This window comes from Anopheles bellator, chromosome 2 (genome assembly GCF_943735745.2).
Source record: "Anopheles bellator chromosome 2, idAnoBellAS_SP24_06.2, whole genome shotgun sequence".
In the NCBI taxonomy this organism is placed as follows: domain Eukaryota; kingdom Metazoa; phylum Arthropoda; class Insecta; order Diptera; family Culicidae; genus Anopheles; species Anopheles bellator.
In genome coordinates, this window is record NC_071286.1 from 58,533,769 (window position 1) to 58,550,309 (window position 16,541).

Genomic DNA, 16,541 nt, shown 5'->3' on the forward strand with positions numbered 1-16,541 from the left:
ATCGTCGTGAAGCGCTCTCTCGGTGCAGGCGAGAGGCGCACACAAGGCCCCTGGTTCATGCTGTGAATTAATGTTTTTTTTGCTTCTTTCTCCTTCGAATGTGCTGCCAACAATCGTGGCAACGTGTGCGCCCGGCAGCTGACGCAGCTCGGGGAAACCGGAGGCACAGCAATATGTTAATATGCTGAGAGGAGCAATAATTAATGTGAAGGAAAAGAGGCACCAGCCCCCAAAGCTCTCGGGTCCGTTATTTTGTATAGTTTGCGAGCGGAAACTGATGCATTGCAACGGCGAATGATAACAAAAAGCCCAGCAGCATGATGATGGGAGCATAGCGCGCGCGCTTTTGCGTAGCTCTTCTCGGTTTCGATCGCGTTTTAGCTTAGAAATAAATCAATCACCGACACCGGGGTCCAATTTATTGCGATTGCGGACTCTGACTGGAAGCTGAAAGCTGCTGAAAAAATGAGCGGCAATTAATTTTTCTTGTTAACCACATTTAAATGGATATTGCCGCGATATATCGTCAGTACATCAAGAATTACCAGTTAAACCAGGGAGCAAATTGCAAATTGATTTGCAACTACCAGCATCCCACAATTCAATTTCCCCTTTGCTTGCATCGATAGAACCGATAACTTTCCTCCCCACCGAGAGAGGACCCCCCTGCTTTCAGACCAAGACATGGAGAAGCGACAGAACGGGACGAACGATTGGATTATCTTTTCCCTGGGCATCGTCGTGGACGTCGTCGTGTGCCCTTGCGCGCGCGCGCACACTCCAAGAGTCCGGAGCAGTTTAATAATGCGCATACATTAAAAGCAATTAATTAAAAAGGGAACCGTGTGTACACGACGAGGAGGAGGCGGAGCAGAGAAATCTGTGCAGTTGCAGCTCCCGAGAGGGCAAGGCTGTGCAATAGCCAGCAGCAGTGCATCCGACGTGCGACTGACTGTTGGGTACCGTTGGCAGAGACCATGCGCGAGACACGGATCTCGGGCAGGTCAGGTGCACCAGTTGCGGAAGAAAGCTCTCCCGTTTCTCGCCCAACAAAACCCTGACACTTCTGGCACGGTCTAGAGTAAGTGCCCAATGTTGATGATTCAATTTCCGCAAGTGGAGTCCTTCACTCGGGCGCAAGATATGAGTTCTGAGGAGCGATTAATCTTTCTGTTTTGATTTGATATTTCATTAACATTCTAATTCATGTGGACCTGCTGACCTAGTGTCGTATAGTTTTAATAATTGGCTAACTGATGGACGAAGTGGTTGTTTCAACACAAACCGTTGCATTAATAGAAGGTCACATAGTGCGAGTGATAGGTAGGAAACTCAGAGAAATTCCAAAGAGTTTAATCATACGGTGATTCATTCAGTGTTGGAATTACCGATTACTTGAGTTTTTAAAACGTCAAACTTCATTCTGGAAATTGTAAACATATGAGAAAAACTTTGATGTTTGAGAAAATTGAGAAATATTTTGGGGTAGGGAAAAGTTTGCTTTAGTGATCCATATCTCGAGAAGTATCGATCGTACAGTTTCAAGTTTATGTTCGTTTTACAGTTAACACTTCACACTTATAAAATGATTCCACTTTTTTGTTCCATTTGTTTGTGAGTTACAGGGTGTTAACTGTGGAAGTCAACAAAGAGAATATTTGACACATTTTTCGTCGACCCGTTCCAGTTATGTTTTATGTTAAAGATGCACTTCGCACAGGCAGATGCGTCGTGGAAAATGTCAATAAAACCACAGAATTAATCAAAGTTAATCGGCATTTTTAGTAATCAGAGCGTCGCCCAGGAGCCAAAAGTTGGCCATCAGACAGTTTTAAACCATCATTGGGCCATTTTTCTTCCGAAATGCACAAAGAACCAGTCGTGTGCTGGTGCCATACAGTGCCAGCCACAATCGATATTTTGCGCTCTTTTTCCGTAACTGAATTTAAAGTTTATAGGGTGATCTTCAATGACCTCCAAAGTAGTTGAAAACGCCTAAGAAACGTTGAACGAATATTCGGTTAGTTCAGATCTCGGAGAAGTTCAGTCGAACGAAGAATTATTGCTGCTTTCAGGCAATCGCCCTAACGCAGGTAACGGTGTGCAGTATGCCACTCATCATCTGGCAAAGACACGGTCGGTGTTGCTCGTGGCCGTCACTGTCGTTTGTCGAAACAATTTGCATTGCCCGTGTTGCATTCCTGTCAACGAAACGCGCAGGAAAACGGAAAACACCACCTCAGCAGCCAGCCAGCACACGGACTTGACACGCGGGCTTTTGCCAGGCCAGCCATTACCATTATCACTGTTGTGATCTTCATTATCATTAGCGCGGGAGGGGGACCAAGACGTCCATCTCGGCCAAGAAGAGAACCACATGCTGCCGTTGCTGCTGCTGCACCACCGAAGCCGCGTTGTTGGCTGTGTGTCCATCGCGGGAAGAACCCATCGGCCACCGGAGAGCTTCCTCCGGCTGGCTGCGTAGAAAAAACCAGTTCCCAGAGGCCAGCGAGCGAGGAGGGCATCCCCCCCGCCCTGCTGGCCCTACAATCTCACTTCGCGTCGGTTTCGTTGGGTAGGTTGGTGGTCGTGTTTTCGATTTTCTCGTTTTCCATTCTTTCTTGCGTACGCGCGCGGCGTGGCGCAGCGCAGACAGAGAGACACATCCCGGCGATGCACATCATCGTCGCCGTCGGATGGCCTTCTCACAATCGGTTCGGTTCTACGGTGAGTGTTTGCATTTCGCCGAATCGCCCGGCTCGTGGTCACTCAGGCGGGGTGGGCCGCGAATGATGCAATTCGCGCGATGGAGGTGCGCCACTCAGCCGTACTCGCCTCTGGCGCGTCTAGCGAATGCATATTTCTCTGTGCTCCTCGTCGGGGGTTGCGATTTAATCACGTTACGATCGAATGAAAATTAATTCCGCTCAGTTATCATTGAGCGTAAGTGACCTTTATGGCCATCATCTTACGGTCGGCTCGCGCCTCGTATCACTCTGGGAAACGATTAGCCCCGCGAGGAACGGCCGCGTAAAGGCCATTGTTGATTGCTTGTGGTGGCAATTACGCGCTGTTTTTTGATGTTGTGTGTTGGGTAGTAAACGTGTTAACTCGCTCGCCTGTAACGCCCGTCCCTCGGTAGCTAATTTAATTAAACAGATGATGTGTCCATAACTGCAGTTGATTTCTGCACTGGAGCTGGTTTTAAGGTTCCGATTATTTTCACTATCTACTCTTCCTGGAACGCAACTCATCCTAGGCATTATGTTTCTAGTCAATATGTTTCTGCCATGGCAACTGCTCGAGTCGGAGTGCTGGCTCGCGGTTAACTGTTGGCCCCAACCGGCTAATATGCCCCACTCTGTGAGTGGTCACCCCAAAAGACGGATACTTGTTCTGGCCGACACAAACACACACCACCTCTAATCTCGCGGGATCCGAGTTTCTCTTCTTCGAACAGAGTGAGCCGCCTGCACCGCGAAATGGGTACAGGGTCAAAATGAAAACAACGATCACTCACAACGACACTCGCGTGAACGGAACGGTACTCCGGAGCGCGAAAAAAGCTCACCAACCGCCTGTCCGAGGAATGGAGCTTTCCGATCGCGAATGCTCCACTCCAGGGACGGGGCGGCCCCCAGAAACCGGCCGGGTGGCCCCATCGCGGCGAACGAAAGAGTTACTCACCGAAGTCACTCACCGCACGCAGCGCCGCGCCGCTAGCACGGCCACACGAGTGGGGGACTTTAGTTTGAGTTCGTCTTTCGTGAGAAACGGTCGTGACCCGCAGTTAGTTCCGTCTCCGCGTCGAGTCGCTCGTCCGCAGCATCGCGAATATTCGGCGCCCCGTGCTACCTACCACCCGTTCTCGAAGGCGAATCCTAGAGTCTGTGCCCCCGGTACGGGCAGCAAGTAGGTTCCCAGTGCGCGCTTTGGAATGCGAAAAAGGGGGTGAAAGCATAGTTCCATTCGCCGGTGTCGCGCGCCTGTGACATTGAAGTAGTATCCTGGACGGCGTTAAACTACGCAGTGTCCAATGCACCTTCCCTCTCGACACACAACCAAACCAACACACCAAGGTTATTTCCTGTGCACGGCACACGACGGGCGGACGCCGTTTGAAGTGACCACCCCGTCGGTCGGTCGGTCGGTTGCGTAATCGTGCATTGCGTCGCGTCGCTGCCGTTGCTGCATCGCGCGGAGGAAGTGAAACTGCAACTGCCCACTCGGAACTGTGTTTGATAACCCGGGCGGCAATCCAGTCACAGCTGCGCGCACTGCGGACTCCTCAAACATGTGATCAGCGTGCGCGAGCGTGAGCAATAGGAATCAAACAGTGAACATCACAAGCGGTCGCTAGTTGGTTTGAGTCTGCTTTGTGAAGTCTTCGGTTGTGGTGGGTGCTGCTTAGCGTCTTTGGCGTGATGTTGTTGTTGGTTGTTGATGAGCAACAGTGCCCCGAGCCGCTGTTGGGCGATTGATAAGAGAAAGCCAGCACCGTGCATTAGCACAGACACATAGAAAGAGATAGAAAGAGAGATAGAAAGAGAGAGAGAAGCCTATGAGCACCGCGCCCAACCCAGACCCAGACCCAGCAGGGAACCGGTCGGCCTTCTTTGGGTCTCGCGGGCGTGCGTTGTGCGATCTACATGCAGCCTTCGTTCCGTTTTTGGCCACAACATATGTACGTGCCTCGGCGGAGCCAGCACGGCGCTTCAGGAATGCGAGCCACGCGCGCTTATCACATCTAGACGAATGTTGCTTTGCTACTTTGTTTCTTGCTGGCTGACTTACTTATTCATTATTTTCTCTCTATCGCCGCCTTTTTGTGCTTCTCCACTTCAGGTCGTTGTGGTGTGTACACCTCGCTCGCCAATCGCGCGATCGCGAAAACGACTTGCTGGTCGAGGTGTTGCGTGCTAGCCGGCCATTTTGGGCAGGCACCCTACGAGAGATAGTGGTGTTTGAATGTCCAGGACCACCACCGATAAGTCACCGATAGTGGAACTACTAAGGCTGTTGGGGAAGCAAAGGAATTGGAGAAAGCAAAGGATAAGGTAGAGACACACGTGTCCATGCTGTGACCGTGTTACAGCACCGGGCTCACCAAGCAAAAGCTAGTAAACAAGTTACCCAACAACAACCGGCCGACCGAAAGAATGCAAAAGGAGGAAGGATACCTGCAAAACAATTACGCGATCAGCACACACCCGCCCGAAGAAGAGTGAAACCCACTACAAATCACTCAAATCCACACGACGGGGAACCGGTTGAATGAGTGGAGGGAAACGTGAAAAGGGAAAACAGAGAGGGGGATGTATGGCAAATGAAGGGCCACTGCGAGCTCCAAGAAAGAGATCGAGAACAGGGAATACAGAGCGCAAGGTTTTCCTCGATCGCTGATCAAGAATAGTGCAAACGTCAAACGAGCTCCAATCTGTCAAACTCTGAGTAGGAGACTCTGACTCACAGACGCCTTCACGCACGCACGAACGACTCTGGGAAGAATGTTATGCTCATATGCTGCGATGATCGATGTCGCGTTTTCGTTATGTTGCTGCTGAGAGGTGAAGTTGAAGACAATTCGCGCGGAACACAATCCACTGCTGTTGTGGCGGTGTTGTCGATCGATCGATCTCTTCGCGATCACTCTTTGCGGGTGTAGTAGTGACAGTGTCTCTCCCACCTTCCGTGTGTGCAGGTGTTCGCAACTCGCAACTTGTGTTGATTTGTGTTAGCTTTTGTTTTTGTTCCAACGAGTGTTCGAATTCGAATTCTTCGCAACCCTTGGTTTTGCGTTGCTGTCTGTTTATTTATGTGTGCGTGCTGGTTGATAGTCGCCTCGCAGTGAGTGCCGTTTCTGGTGTGATTTAGCGTGTGTATTTGTGGGCAATTTTGTGTGCCACTTCCATTCTCGTTTCCACACCATCTGATATTGTTCTTGCATTGTAGATCCAGCAGTGTTGTCCTTAAAAAGGCGATCGTCACCCGATCCGTGTGCCCCCGCCCAAGTTAGTGTGCGTGAGTGCCGTGAGTCGATCGCGCAAATCTCGTCGCGGTGTGTGCCAATCTGGGGCGAATTTGTGCGTGAAGTGAGCGATCGTCTACATTCTTGAATTTGTTGATCGTGATCGCGTTTCGTTAGTGTGTTTGTGTGCGCGTGGGGGTATGATCGCCACCGATGTGCGCAGTGTGTGCGTGCGTGCGCAGGCGCAAGTGCCTCCGGTTTCGGTTCTATTTCTAGAAGTGCAGTGCGAAGAGGAAACGAGTGATTAAATAATCCCGACGTTTTCAACGATTGGCTCTCGCTCGCTCGCGCGCGTGCTATCTCTCTCTTTCGCTCACTCTCTGCGTTTCCTTCGCCGTCCTTTCGCTTCCTCGTTCAGCGATTTGTTGTAGTTTCCATCATTATTATTATTAATATTTATTGCTCCGCGAGCCGCCGCCGAGTGGCCACGTTCGTCGAAGGCCATACAACACCAACCCAACACGCAACTTGACCAAAAAAGGAGCACCTGCGTGTTGTGTTCGAGAAAATTTTCTTCGCTGGCGGATTGTTTACTGTAGTGCCTCAAAATTTGGGATTATTCGTTAGACCTGGTTGGTATACGATTTTTTCCTTCTTCCCTCCGCATATTCCTTACGCTTCGGTTGTTGGGATCCCCCTAGGACGATTGCGCAAGGAAGACCCCGTGGTTTAATCAAGACCTAGTGGTGTTTGTGTTAATCTTTCCATGTGTGCTTTAGGCCCAGTTCGTTGTTCCTTGCGCCGCCGTACGCGTAATCGCGTTTGCGCGTTTGTTTACCTCCGAAATTGTGTTTACATACCACCCCGATCTCGGGCTGGTGGTGGTGGAATGTTTGTGTTTCGTAAAGAATATGTTGATCCTTTTTCTCAACCCTGTGCGCGGCCAGGACACGGCCGCCAACAGCGCAACGCATATCCCGGCCATTTGGTCGCTTTATCTCTTCCAAGATAGAGGCAGAGGTTATCGATGAAGATCTGGGTTTTTTCGTCGTTTGTTTGGACTACGATCGGAAAGCCTTGCTGAGGGTCTTGCTGCACTTTTGTTGCATATGCAGTCCTTCTTTGGTCTCGGAAACGTGGTGTGCAAAGCAAAACGACGTCTTCCAAGAGCTTGTCGCCTGTTTGGTCAGCTATGTAAAGAAAACTTTGTAGGAATTTTGGATTGTGAGTGTTGAGTTGATGTGTGGTGAAGTTGTTTTTGGTGCTGATTCTTTCGGCAGATTTCTATTGAAGATCGGGATGCATCAAATTTCTTGATGCCGACACGCAACCTTTTTTGTTTTTGTGAAAAACACAAGATTCGATGCCAAGATGTGATGCATGAGTTTTGTTACAGTTGCAAGCATATCTAATGCAACCTCTGTGTTCACTATTTTCATTTTTGCCCAATTACTCACTGTTTCATCCCACGGATCATCGCCTTCGATTAAGTACCTGTAAAGGACACGCACATGACGTTTGATTGAACGTGTCGCGGACGTGCGACGTTAGTTGGAAATTAAAATTTCATTTCACGACGACCACACACCCGTTTGTTTATTGCCCACCAGTTTTGTAGCTTATTTAGTTTTCTCCTTTCGCTGCCTGCCGGCTGAGGGTTGTTGAAGCGTCACGAAAAGAGGTTGCTCACGGTGCGTGATTTTTCCGATCGTTGGCTGTGGCTGTGCACACTCTGAACTGTTTTCTTTGGTCGTGGGGGCGGCGTGTCGACGAAAGTTTTAGGTGAACATCGCGAGATTCGAGCACTCGAGAGCCGCCCGAAACCGGAACCTTCCGGACGGACGGGCGGGCTGGCGGGCCGAAGAACCTTCTCGAAACTCGCTCTCGAATAAAATGCCGCTTCTTCGCTTCGGGAAAAAGATGATGTCAATGCTGCTGCTGCTTGGTGGCGTCGAAATAGAATCCCCGCGCGCTTGATTTGTTTATTTTCGCGGCAAAGTATAGCCAGGGCGTTGTTACTTATACAAAGTAGAGTATTACGAATCACAATATTTGGTCAGATTTTTGAGGGGTCGTCGAAACATGAGACGCAACCGACCGTCGTCCGGCCGCATTTGAAAAATATACGTTTTTGGGCAAACCGGTCAGGCTCTGTTTTCGGTTAACAGATTCCAAGTTAACCTAGCCGAGGAGACCACCGACTGTTAGCATGACACTTACGATACGATAGAGCACGCCCTGGACAAGTTTCTTCTCGAGTTTTGTCACTGAATGATGGGGCGCTTACCAAGCGCAGATTTACGTCCTATACTTACTATCTTTGAGCGCGGCATGCGTGCCTTTCGGGAGTCACCGCAGGTGTGGTGAATGAAAACATGTTTACGAAGCGCAGTCCGCTCAGTAAAGTGCGTAGCAGCTCGTCATTAATTGGTCCTGTCACGTTTCTTGACGAGATTAGCACGTGAGCACCGAAAAAACGTGACGCATAAACGGTCGTCTCGAAACAAAACAATTGCCCTCCAAAACCGTGCGGCACAAAAATATTTGTAGAAAAAATCGGCCTCAAAGCACACATGACTGTTGGCAAAAGAAAACCTAGCAAGGAAAGCCTACAGGTTCGACTATTACATTCCATTTTCTGTTTAATCTGGTTTTGATTAGAGTCTATTCATGTTTTGCGCTACTCTCTTGAAGTTAGTTACGTCTTACTGAAACGAACTTATCAGGTTCAACCCTGTGAAACGATTTTTTTAAAAGAAATCACATGTTTATTGAAATGGAAAACTCTACTTTATTCAAAGTATATGCCATCGCCTAGCTATTCATTTGTCCCATCTCTCTGGTAATTTGTGGATGTCATGCCAAAAGAATTCTTTGTCTTTTGAAGCAAACCAATTAGTCATCCAATTTCGACTTCCTCGTAGGAATCGAAATGCTGCTCAGCCAATGCATGTCCCATCGAAGAAAATAAACGACAATCGGAAGCTTGTGATACATCACACCTTTCTAGTCCCATCATTAGACACACAACAATATGTTTTGTCCGAATCAATCTGGTTTTTCAGACAAAGTTTATAGTTTTCTCGGATTAACCCATGATTGTATCTTTTTAGGATTCTCAAAATGAATCCACTTTCCATCCCCAATCACGATCGGATGGAGACATGACTTCCTTTTGTACCTTTCGAGCAGAATTGAACATTTGGATTTTCGATTTTCCTGCTGCCTTTCATATAATGTATTTTCCAAACTTCAGGATCTTCCCGGGCCTTAAAACGGATATGGCATATAGGAACCATTTAGCTGATCCGCGCATTGTGTGTTATTTTCGTCAAAAAGTTCTTGCAGTTTAGCGTCCTCGATTTTTTTGGATTCCTCCGACGCTCTTTGCTTGTTAAGTGACATGCAGCCAAAACCTGCAGCAGTTTTTTTCAACAGGTAGCAAAAAGATATTGATCCTCCCAAAATGTTATTTTTCTGTAACTGAACTCCTGGCTTTCAATAGAAGTTGGTGATTTAAAAATAAAATTGTAGATAGGTTTTTCAGAAGAGGTCTCAGACGAAACAAGATTTGAAAAACACTAGTTTAGAGGAAGATCTTATGTGTTCGGTACTCAAATTCCCATTCGTTTAAAAAGAATTGCTATTTGTTCTGACTATTATTTATTTGAAGAGACGTCCGTGTTCTATCTTTAACCGCTTTGCTCTTGGAAACTGTTTACCAAACAATCTGTTTTTTTTCTTTTCTCCAATCCTTTTCCTCCCCGCAGGTGGCTGGCGTATCAGCGACCACGGAGCGACTCACAGCTCCCCCCGCGCCTCCACAGGGCCCCTCGCCCCTTCAGCTCTTAGATGAGTCTCACATGTCAATTGCTGCGGCCGAAAATGCAGGGTAAGTTGCGTTCGCCGGTATGATTGGAAAAACCACTTTGTACAGGAATCATTATGAGCACATCAACATAAAGCTCCTTCGGTCCGTGTTTTGCGCGCGCGCGCGTGTCGTTGGTTTCTGATGCAGTCGCGGACGTGTGCGCGAATCGTTGTTCGCCCACGTCGTCTATTGGAGCTGCACCGTAACAACCTGCGGCAAATTGGTGATTGCTTTCGATCGTTTGTTGCGAACTGCAATCTGGGTGCGTCTATTGATCAAACGTGGTCCGTCCAGGGCTGCATCGGAATTGCACCGGGCTGAACGAAGGAATACCAGCTCTCGCTGGGGAAAGGCTCCATCAAAGAATGTAGAGTCGCCGCGCTAGTCGTCGAAACAATGTTTCCAACACGCGACATCAAGATTATTGCTGGCAGATATCTATTGAGCTCTGGTGCTGATGCACCATGCTGCTCCGGATTAGCGTCTGTCCAGATCGAATTCCCGGGACCCGGGGCATAACTTTCGCAGCAAAGCCGCCGCCAGTTTGGCATCGCGAGTCGATGCCGGAGGGGGATTTTGCGGATCGGATCACCAACACCGATTGGGATGAGAAGGATAGCGCGACCCAGAGAGCGAGCTTGCATCGATTTCATTTCGACTGGCCACGACGCCTGTCTTCCATTAGGGGTGATGGTGTATCGATTGTAAATCGGTTTATGTGGCTTTCGGACAGACAAATGTGGGCTTAACCTCCTCCGTCGAGCGTTGCCGCCGGATGGTGTTGCCGATGGAATTGAAATTCTCTACTCGACACAGCCCCCCTGGCATGATGATGGGGCTTGAACAGCGGCGGATACTGGCCAGCTGATGGCGATCATCCGTAGCATTGCGTTTGTCGACGCGACTGAATGGCTTAATACTCGTCGTCGCCGTCGTCGTCGTCGTATGCTGCAAAAAGCCTGTCGTTCAGAGATCGGAAGGCAGAGCTCCTGCAGAAGAGTGGCGGCGGCCCCCTCCAGTCTGCCGGCTTCTGTCCTGCAAAATCTGTAGTCATTTGTCAAAGCACATTTGTCTCATCTTCTTCGTCGGCTTCTCCTCTCCGCAGAAACCGGGGCCCCCGGCTCTGTCACTCGAGAAGCGTCGGAACGCCCATTAAGGAACACGCCGACGGGTGCCGTACCACACACCGATTACCCCCATTGCCCCACAAGCCCACCCAATCGAATGCATCTTTCGATTGCATCTCATGCATTGTGCAAGAATGCATCACACTACTTCTTCGCACAACACGGACGACGACGACGACGACACCAAGTGCCCGTCACCAGCGCCAGCAGCAGCGAACACAGGAGTGAACGATAATTGAGTTGAGGCAGGTCATCCTCACAACAAATTGATTTGTTGGCATTTATTGTTAGCAAATACATTTGCCCCACAACACACACATATCGTGGGTCGTGTCCATATGTGTTTGAGGCTGATGGCGATGGCAAATGGTAGCAAACGGCTTCGGTGCCGGACTCTTCCCTTTCGCAGACAAATTGCTGCCGTTGAGGTCTAATGTGCATTATTGGCCTACCCACCGAATGTGGGTGACAGTTTGCGATGTGCAGCAGCGCCCAATCGTGTTGTATCGTGGAGCTTAGTTGGTAAATTTGTGCAACGTCAACCATTCCGTGAGCGAACAAGGCGTAGACTACAACGACTACGATGAGTAGCTGTGGAGAGAATTGTTCAGTTTTTATGTTTATTTAATTAATATTACAACGTTGTTTATTCAATGTAGTTGTGTAAAGAACTTAGGAATTAGGAATTTGAATTAAATTTGACATGGCATTACTGATGACATCATTCATCAAATGTCTCATATTTTTAAAATGAAATATGTGTTTGACAGCTACTGTCATTACACATCCAACCCAGTATAGGTTTTTTGGTTAAAGTGTAAACAACAACTTTTTTAAGCCTCTGAAAATGTCGAGTTTTGTTCCTGGTAAAGTGTGTTGCGGCCAGTACTTCATTACTCCAATTTAAAAAAAGTTTATGATGAACATGCTCTCTCTGCGCATTTTGGCTTGCAAGACCAAGAGCGACCTGGACAGTGAAACAAGGTTGATGATGAAGAATTGGTAGCATTGCTCGATCAGGCTGCATGTCAGATGCAAAAAGAACTTGCAGAAATGTTACGAGTTGACCTGAGTGCCATGTGAATAATTAGAAAAATGTCTTATGGGTTCTACATGAATTGAAAAAAAGTAACAATCAAAGACGGAAAACCATTTGCAAATTTCTACTTGCGCGGCTGATATGAAAGGGGTTCTTGTACCGAATAGTCATTGCTGATAAAAAGAGGAGTTATTACAAGAATTCTAAACCCAAAAAGGTCTGAATACAGCTTGATGAGGTCCATCGCAACCAAAGCCAAATATTCGTTGAGCAACAGTTATGATAAGATGATTTTTCAACATCCCAACGTCCCGAAACAAACCATCCCATTGAAAAATGGGTCTCTGATTGGATCGCTTCTAAAGCAGAGGAGTTACCTGAAAGTTGCCAGAAAGTAGTAGCTAACGACGGACAATACTTTCATCAAGATAGTCATAGGTTTTGTTGTTGTAATTAGTTCACAAATGCCGAATCAAAATCGCATGAATTAATTCAAAATCCTTATAGTAATTTGGTTTATTATCCTCTTTCGGTATAAATCATTTTCAACATATCCACGTATATTAATATGTTCTGCACACTGTTCGCCACTGTGCTATAGATGTTGCTGAAAGCAAATTTATGGAATGACATTCGATTTTTTGCTTCCCGTATCAGCAGTCAAAGCGAATCAACAGCTCGTTGTGAAGCATAAAACCGTGGCCGGCGATTGTGATAGCGTACAACCCGATCTTAATTAACGATCTCTCTGGGTCTTGGCTCGTTACCTAATCTTAACTCGGGCACGTACCACCACCAGCACCAGGCTAACGCGTTAGCGTCTTGTGAAGAGCCTAACGGTAAAGCCCCATACATATGTAGCTCCGTATGTCTCCTAGGCCACAATCGCCACACTATCAAAGTGGGGAACGAGCAGCAAGTGTCTCTCACGTCCCGGAAGTGTGTGGCTATGGATACTATCGCTCCGCGCAATCGCTGCTGAATGTCCGTTTTTTCCTCCCTATTCCGTGGTCCACCTTTTTTGTGCTCCTAGGTTGCCTGCTTCGCATGCTGATTGATCGATCTTGCGCGCGCGCTCCTCTCTATGCTCTGAGATGGTGAAGCCATCGCAACCACAAAAAAGGCTCAAAACATGTTAACACAGCTCTATACGGCGTGTGGCGCGCGGTTGTGGACAGTTCTATGTTTCTGTAATTAATTTACAACTTTATTGCGGCGGTGCCCATAGGGTAGCCGGTGGCCGGTTGAGGACCGTAAATAAGACAGGCGTTTTTCCGGTTCGCATTTAGTTTGTAATCACGGCGTCTTCGGCTCCTCGTTAGAACCAGTTTTCGTGTCCGATTCATGGCCACGGAAATGAGTCCCGACCGGAGTGTGAGCGTTGGTCTATGCGGTGCCCAAAACTATCGAGCCATTTAATGTGCCAAGTGGATCGAGGTCTTAAAATTCGCCGCCCGTAGGAGAGCCCATCCGGACGTTGGAGTGGTGGTGCTCCTTATGGACCTCGCGTCATCTCCTGCTCCGTTCACTGGTTCCGGCTCGCTGAGATTGTGCTCTGAGCTGTTGGAACGACGAACGTGCGGGAGGCCGAGGATGTTAATGTTTAATTACACGCAATCATGTCGCAAGCCGAGTCGTAGTTGGCGTTTTAAGCGGGCTAAACCTACCAAAGGTGTGTTGGTGTTGAACCGTGTTTGTGGCCGTTTCCTCGCCATCACCGAAAGCAGCGATTATCGTCGTCTTGCGATTGTGCACCAACAACGCGATGATGTGTTCCATCGACAGCACTCTTGACTGACACTCTTGCCGATGGTGTTCAGCTTTTGCCATTTTTATGTGCAAAATGTAACTCCACACGATGACGACGACGGCTGAAGCAATTATTCTGTCATTGGGTTTGATTAAACCGCAGACAGTATCTCGCAGCAAAGTTCATCGCGATTAACGCACGGCACGCGGGTATCGTATGACGTCTTGCGGGTTTTGGTGCGATGGTGTTTTTTGGTCTTGACTCTTTCACATAAACCATACAAGATGGCCCATTTTTTGTAGCTTTGTCTTGAAGAACAGTCGGCCAGTTTCTTCGCACTTAGATTAGTCACTATCAAACGTAGTTTATGTTTCATTCCACCGTATTTATTTGAGTTAGACTTAAACAGCGCAACATAAGACCGCTTTGTTAGCGTAAGATGCCGTCTTAGCAACGTTTCGCAGAGTTCAAATAGCCCTCGCCTTGCGCATCAGCACTTTACTGTGAGGCACAAAGGAAACGGTGAATCATTGCTTGTTGGTGGTGTCATTTTTTCCCCATTTTCCTGGATAACGCAAACTTTCCATTACTTTTATCATCAGCAGCAACATGGTGCACCTTCGGGAACCATAAATGGGGGTACAAAAAAGTGTTACTAAACCCTCCCGGGTTCTGACTAAATGATGCGGTTTTTGATGACGGCGGTGAATTAAAGTTTTGCTGCCTTCGTATGTCGCCGGGGGGTTTCATGTTGCTGGTGGCCCGCTGGGTGAGAATGAAGTTAAAACTATCGTCCGGCCACCGCATTTTCTGTGACTGTGCGATTTTTTTCTGTACGTGAGCGGCTCGATGCTAGAGGCTTTTCCTCGTAAGCAGATTGTGAGAAAGTCGGTGAAAGATTAAACAACGGTGGTGCAGTTGCTTTTCCGTGCGTTCCGATGCCGTTCCGTTAAAGAATCAACAAACAAACTTTCTCCTCCCGGGTGTGTGTTTAGCATAGAAAAACATAAAACCACAAAAATAAAATGTCGCCATCATCGCCGGGAGATTGTTATTGTTCCGCTTTCTAAAGGATTAAAATGGATAACTTCAGCAATAATTTAATTCACGCTTCAAACAGAGACGACCCAAGCTCTCTGACACTAATTCATGCGGAACATGTGGCGGAACATTGACCAGTTCCAAAATCATTTTTGCTGCCCTAGGTCAAGTCCTGCGAAAAATGGTGTGGCATTCCCCCGCGTTCGTGTCGTCGTGCCGATCGGTCTCGGGTCTCGGGCCCGTCGAGACGCCGATGAAAATTGATATCGATTTATGTGCAGTGCGCGCAGACTTTGCAGCATTTTTTCCCCGATTTTGCGACGCCCGACTCTCGCCCATTTCGTTTCCGGTCCCCCCGGCAGTCGGCAGTAGGAGTAAACGAGGGAAACAATCCGTCGCTGCTCGTTGCTGTTGCCCGGACGATAATGGGGCTCGGGACTCGGGGTGCGTGACAGTCGCATAAAAGCACACGGCCCTACCCCACTAATGCATTGGATCGATGCAATTTCAACAATCATTTCATCGTCGGTTTAACCAGTTATTGATTCTGACCGGGGCTGTGGCGACCGCCAGATAGAGCACCTCTAGCGTCGCTGTCTGCCGGTGTCGGGTGGGTTGTTTTTGGTAATCGTGAAAAATGGCACCACCAACCTGATGATGGATTTCGATTCGGTTTGATACATTAATATTTAATGGCGTGTCGTGGTGAAAATTGTACCTTAAAAATAGAGCCACATTTTTTAGCCACGGAAATGTTTAAATGAAAACTTCTATATTCACGTGGTTCTATACATTAGTGGTTTTGTAACTAATTAGGGGAACATTATCCAACTAGGTTTAAAAGAGATCTTTATTGGAAATTCGAGTACGTTGGTTTTGCTAATGGAATTAGAATTGGTAGTTAAAGAATTGCAGTTGTTGTTCCAGTTGAAGATTGAATTATATCCCCTTACATTACGACTTTTTTATTGCTCTGATTAAACATTGCCATTATTTTCGGATCGCAATAATTATATTAAAAACGTTACATTAATTACGAACGTTTTATACTTAGATTTGGGAATTCTCAAACTCTATTAGCAATATTTAAACAGTCATTATTGTACGATTCCGATTAAAATTCGTTTCAAAGTTGAGTAATTTTCTTTTCGCAGCCTTTTTTCGAGTTTTTGTTGCTGTTTTTTATGCCCATTAATGCTCGGCTCTTCAAGGCCACTTTACCGGTGGAGTGCGTTTGTGGAAGGGAACTGCTTCGAACTGCCTAATGGAGGCAGTTCTGCTGCAACAATCGGTACTGCTGGTGGCGGCACGGCATGAGAGTCGAGGGCTGTATGCTCCACCGACCAGGGCACATTTGATGCTAAAAACGCGGCATCACCTTCAATCTCCGTTTCGGTGTAACGTTGATCTGCGTATGGTTCCGTTCTGTTTTCATCTCATTTCATTCGCTGTATCGATTTCATCCTCACTCGCACAATGGCAGTGGAAGAAGTTGAGTGAAGTATTGTTGCAACATTAAAAAAATGCTAGAGTTTTGCGTTTCAAATTTGATACAGCTGCCCTGGTGGCACTAAATAAACATAACTGAGAGATAATAAATCGAGCTGTGATGCTACACGGCCAGTTTCATACTGAGCAACAGAGATACCTTTATAACTCCTAGGTACGAGCCATCTTAGCTGCGTCCATTTTTGGGAACACGGTTTCGTTATAGTTCTCCGCTGAACAAATAATTCTTCGAGCAA

At 47.6% G+C, this 16,541-nt stretch overlaps 1 protein-coding gene across 1 annotated transcript in view; it reads left to right on the top strand.

Annotated features, from left to right (window-relative positions):
• The window catches only part of LOC131210428 (nuclear receptor coactivator 2), a 127,002-nt gene that overhangs the window by 30,173 nt on the left and 80,288 nt on the right, over nucleotides 1-16,541 (top strand). Inside the window, 1 exon segment of the mRNA XM_058203676.1 lies at nucleotides 9,739-9,860. Within this exon segment, the coding sequence (XP_058059659.1) occupies nucleotides 9,832-9,860 (29 nt within the window). The 5' untranslated portion in view covers nucleotides 9,739-9,831.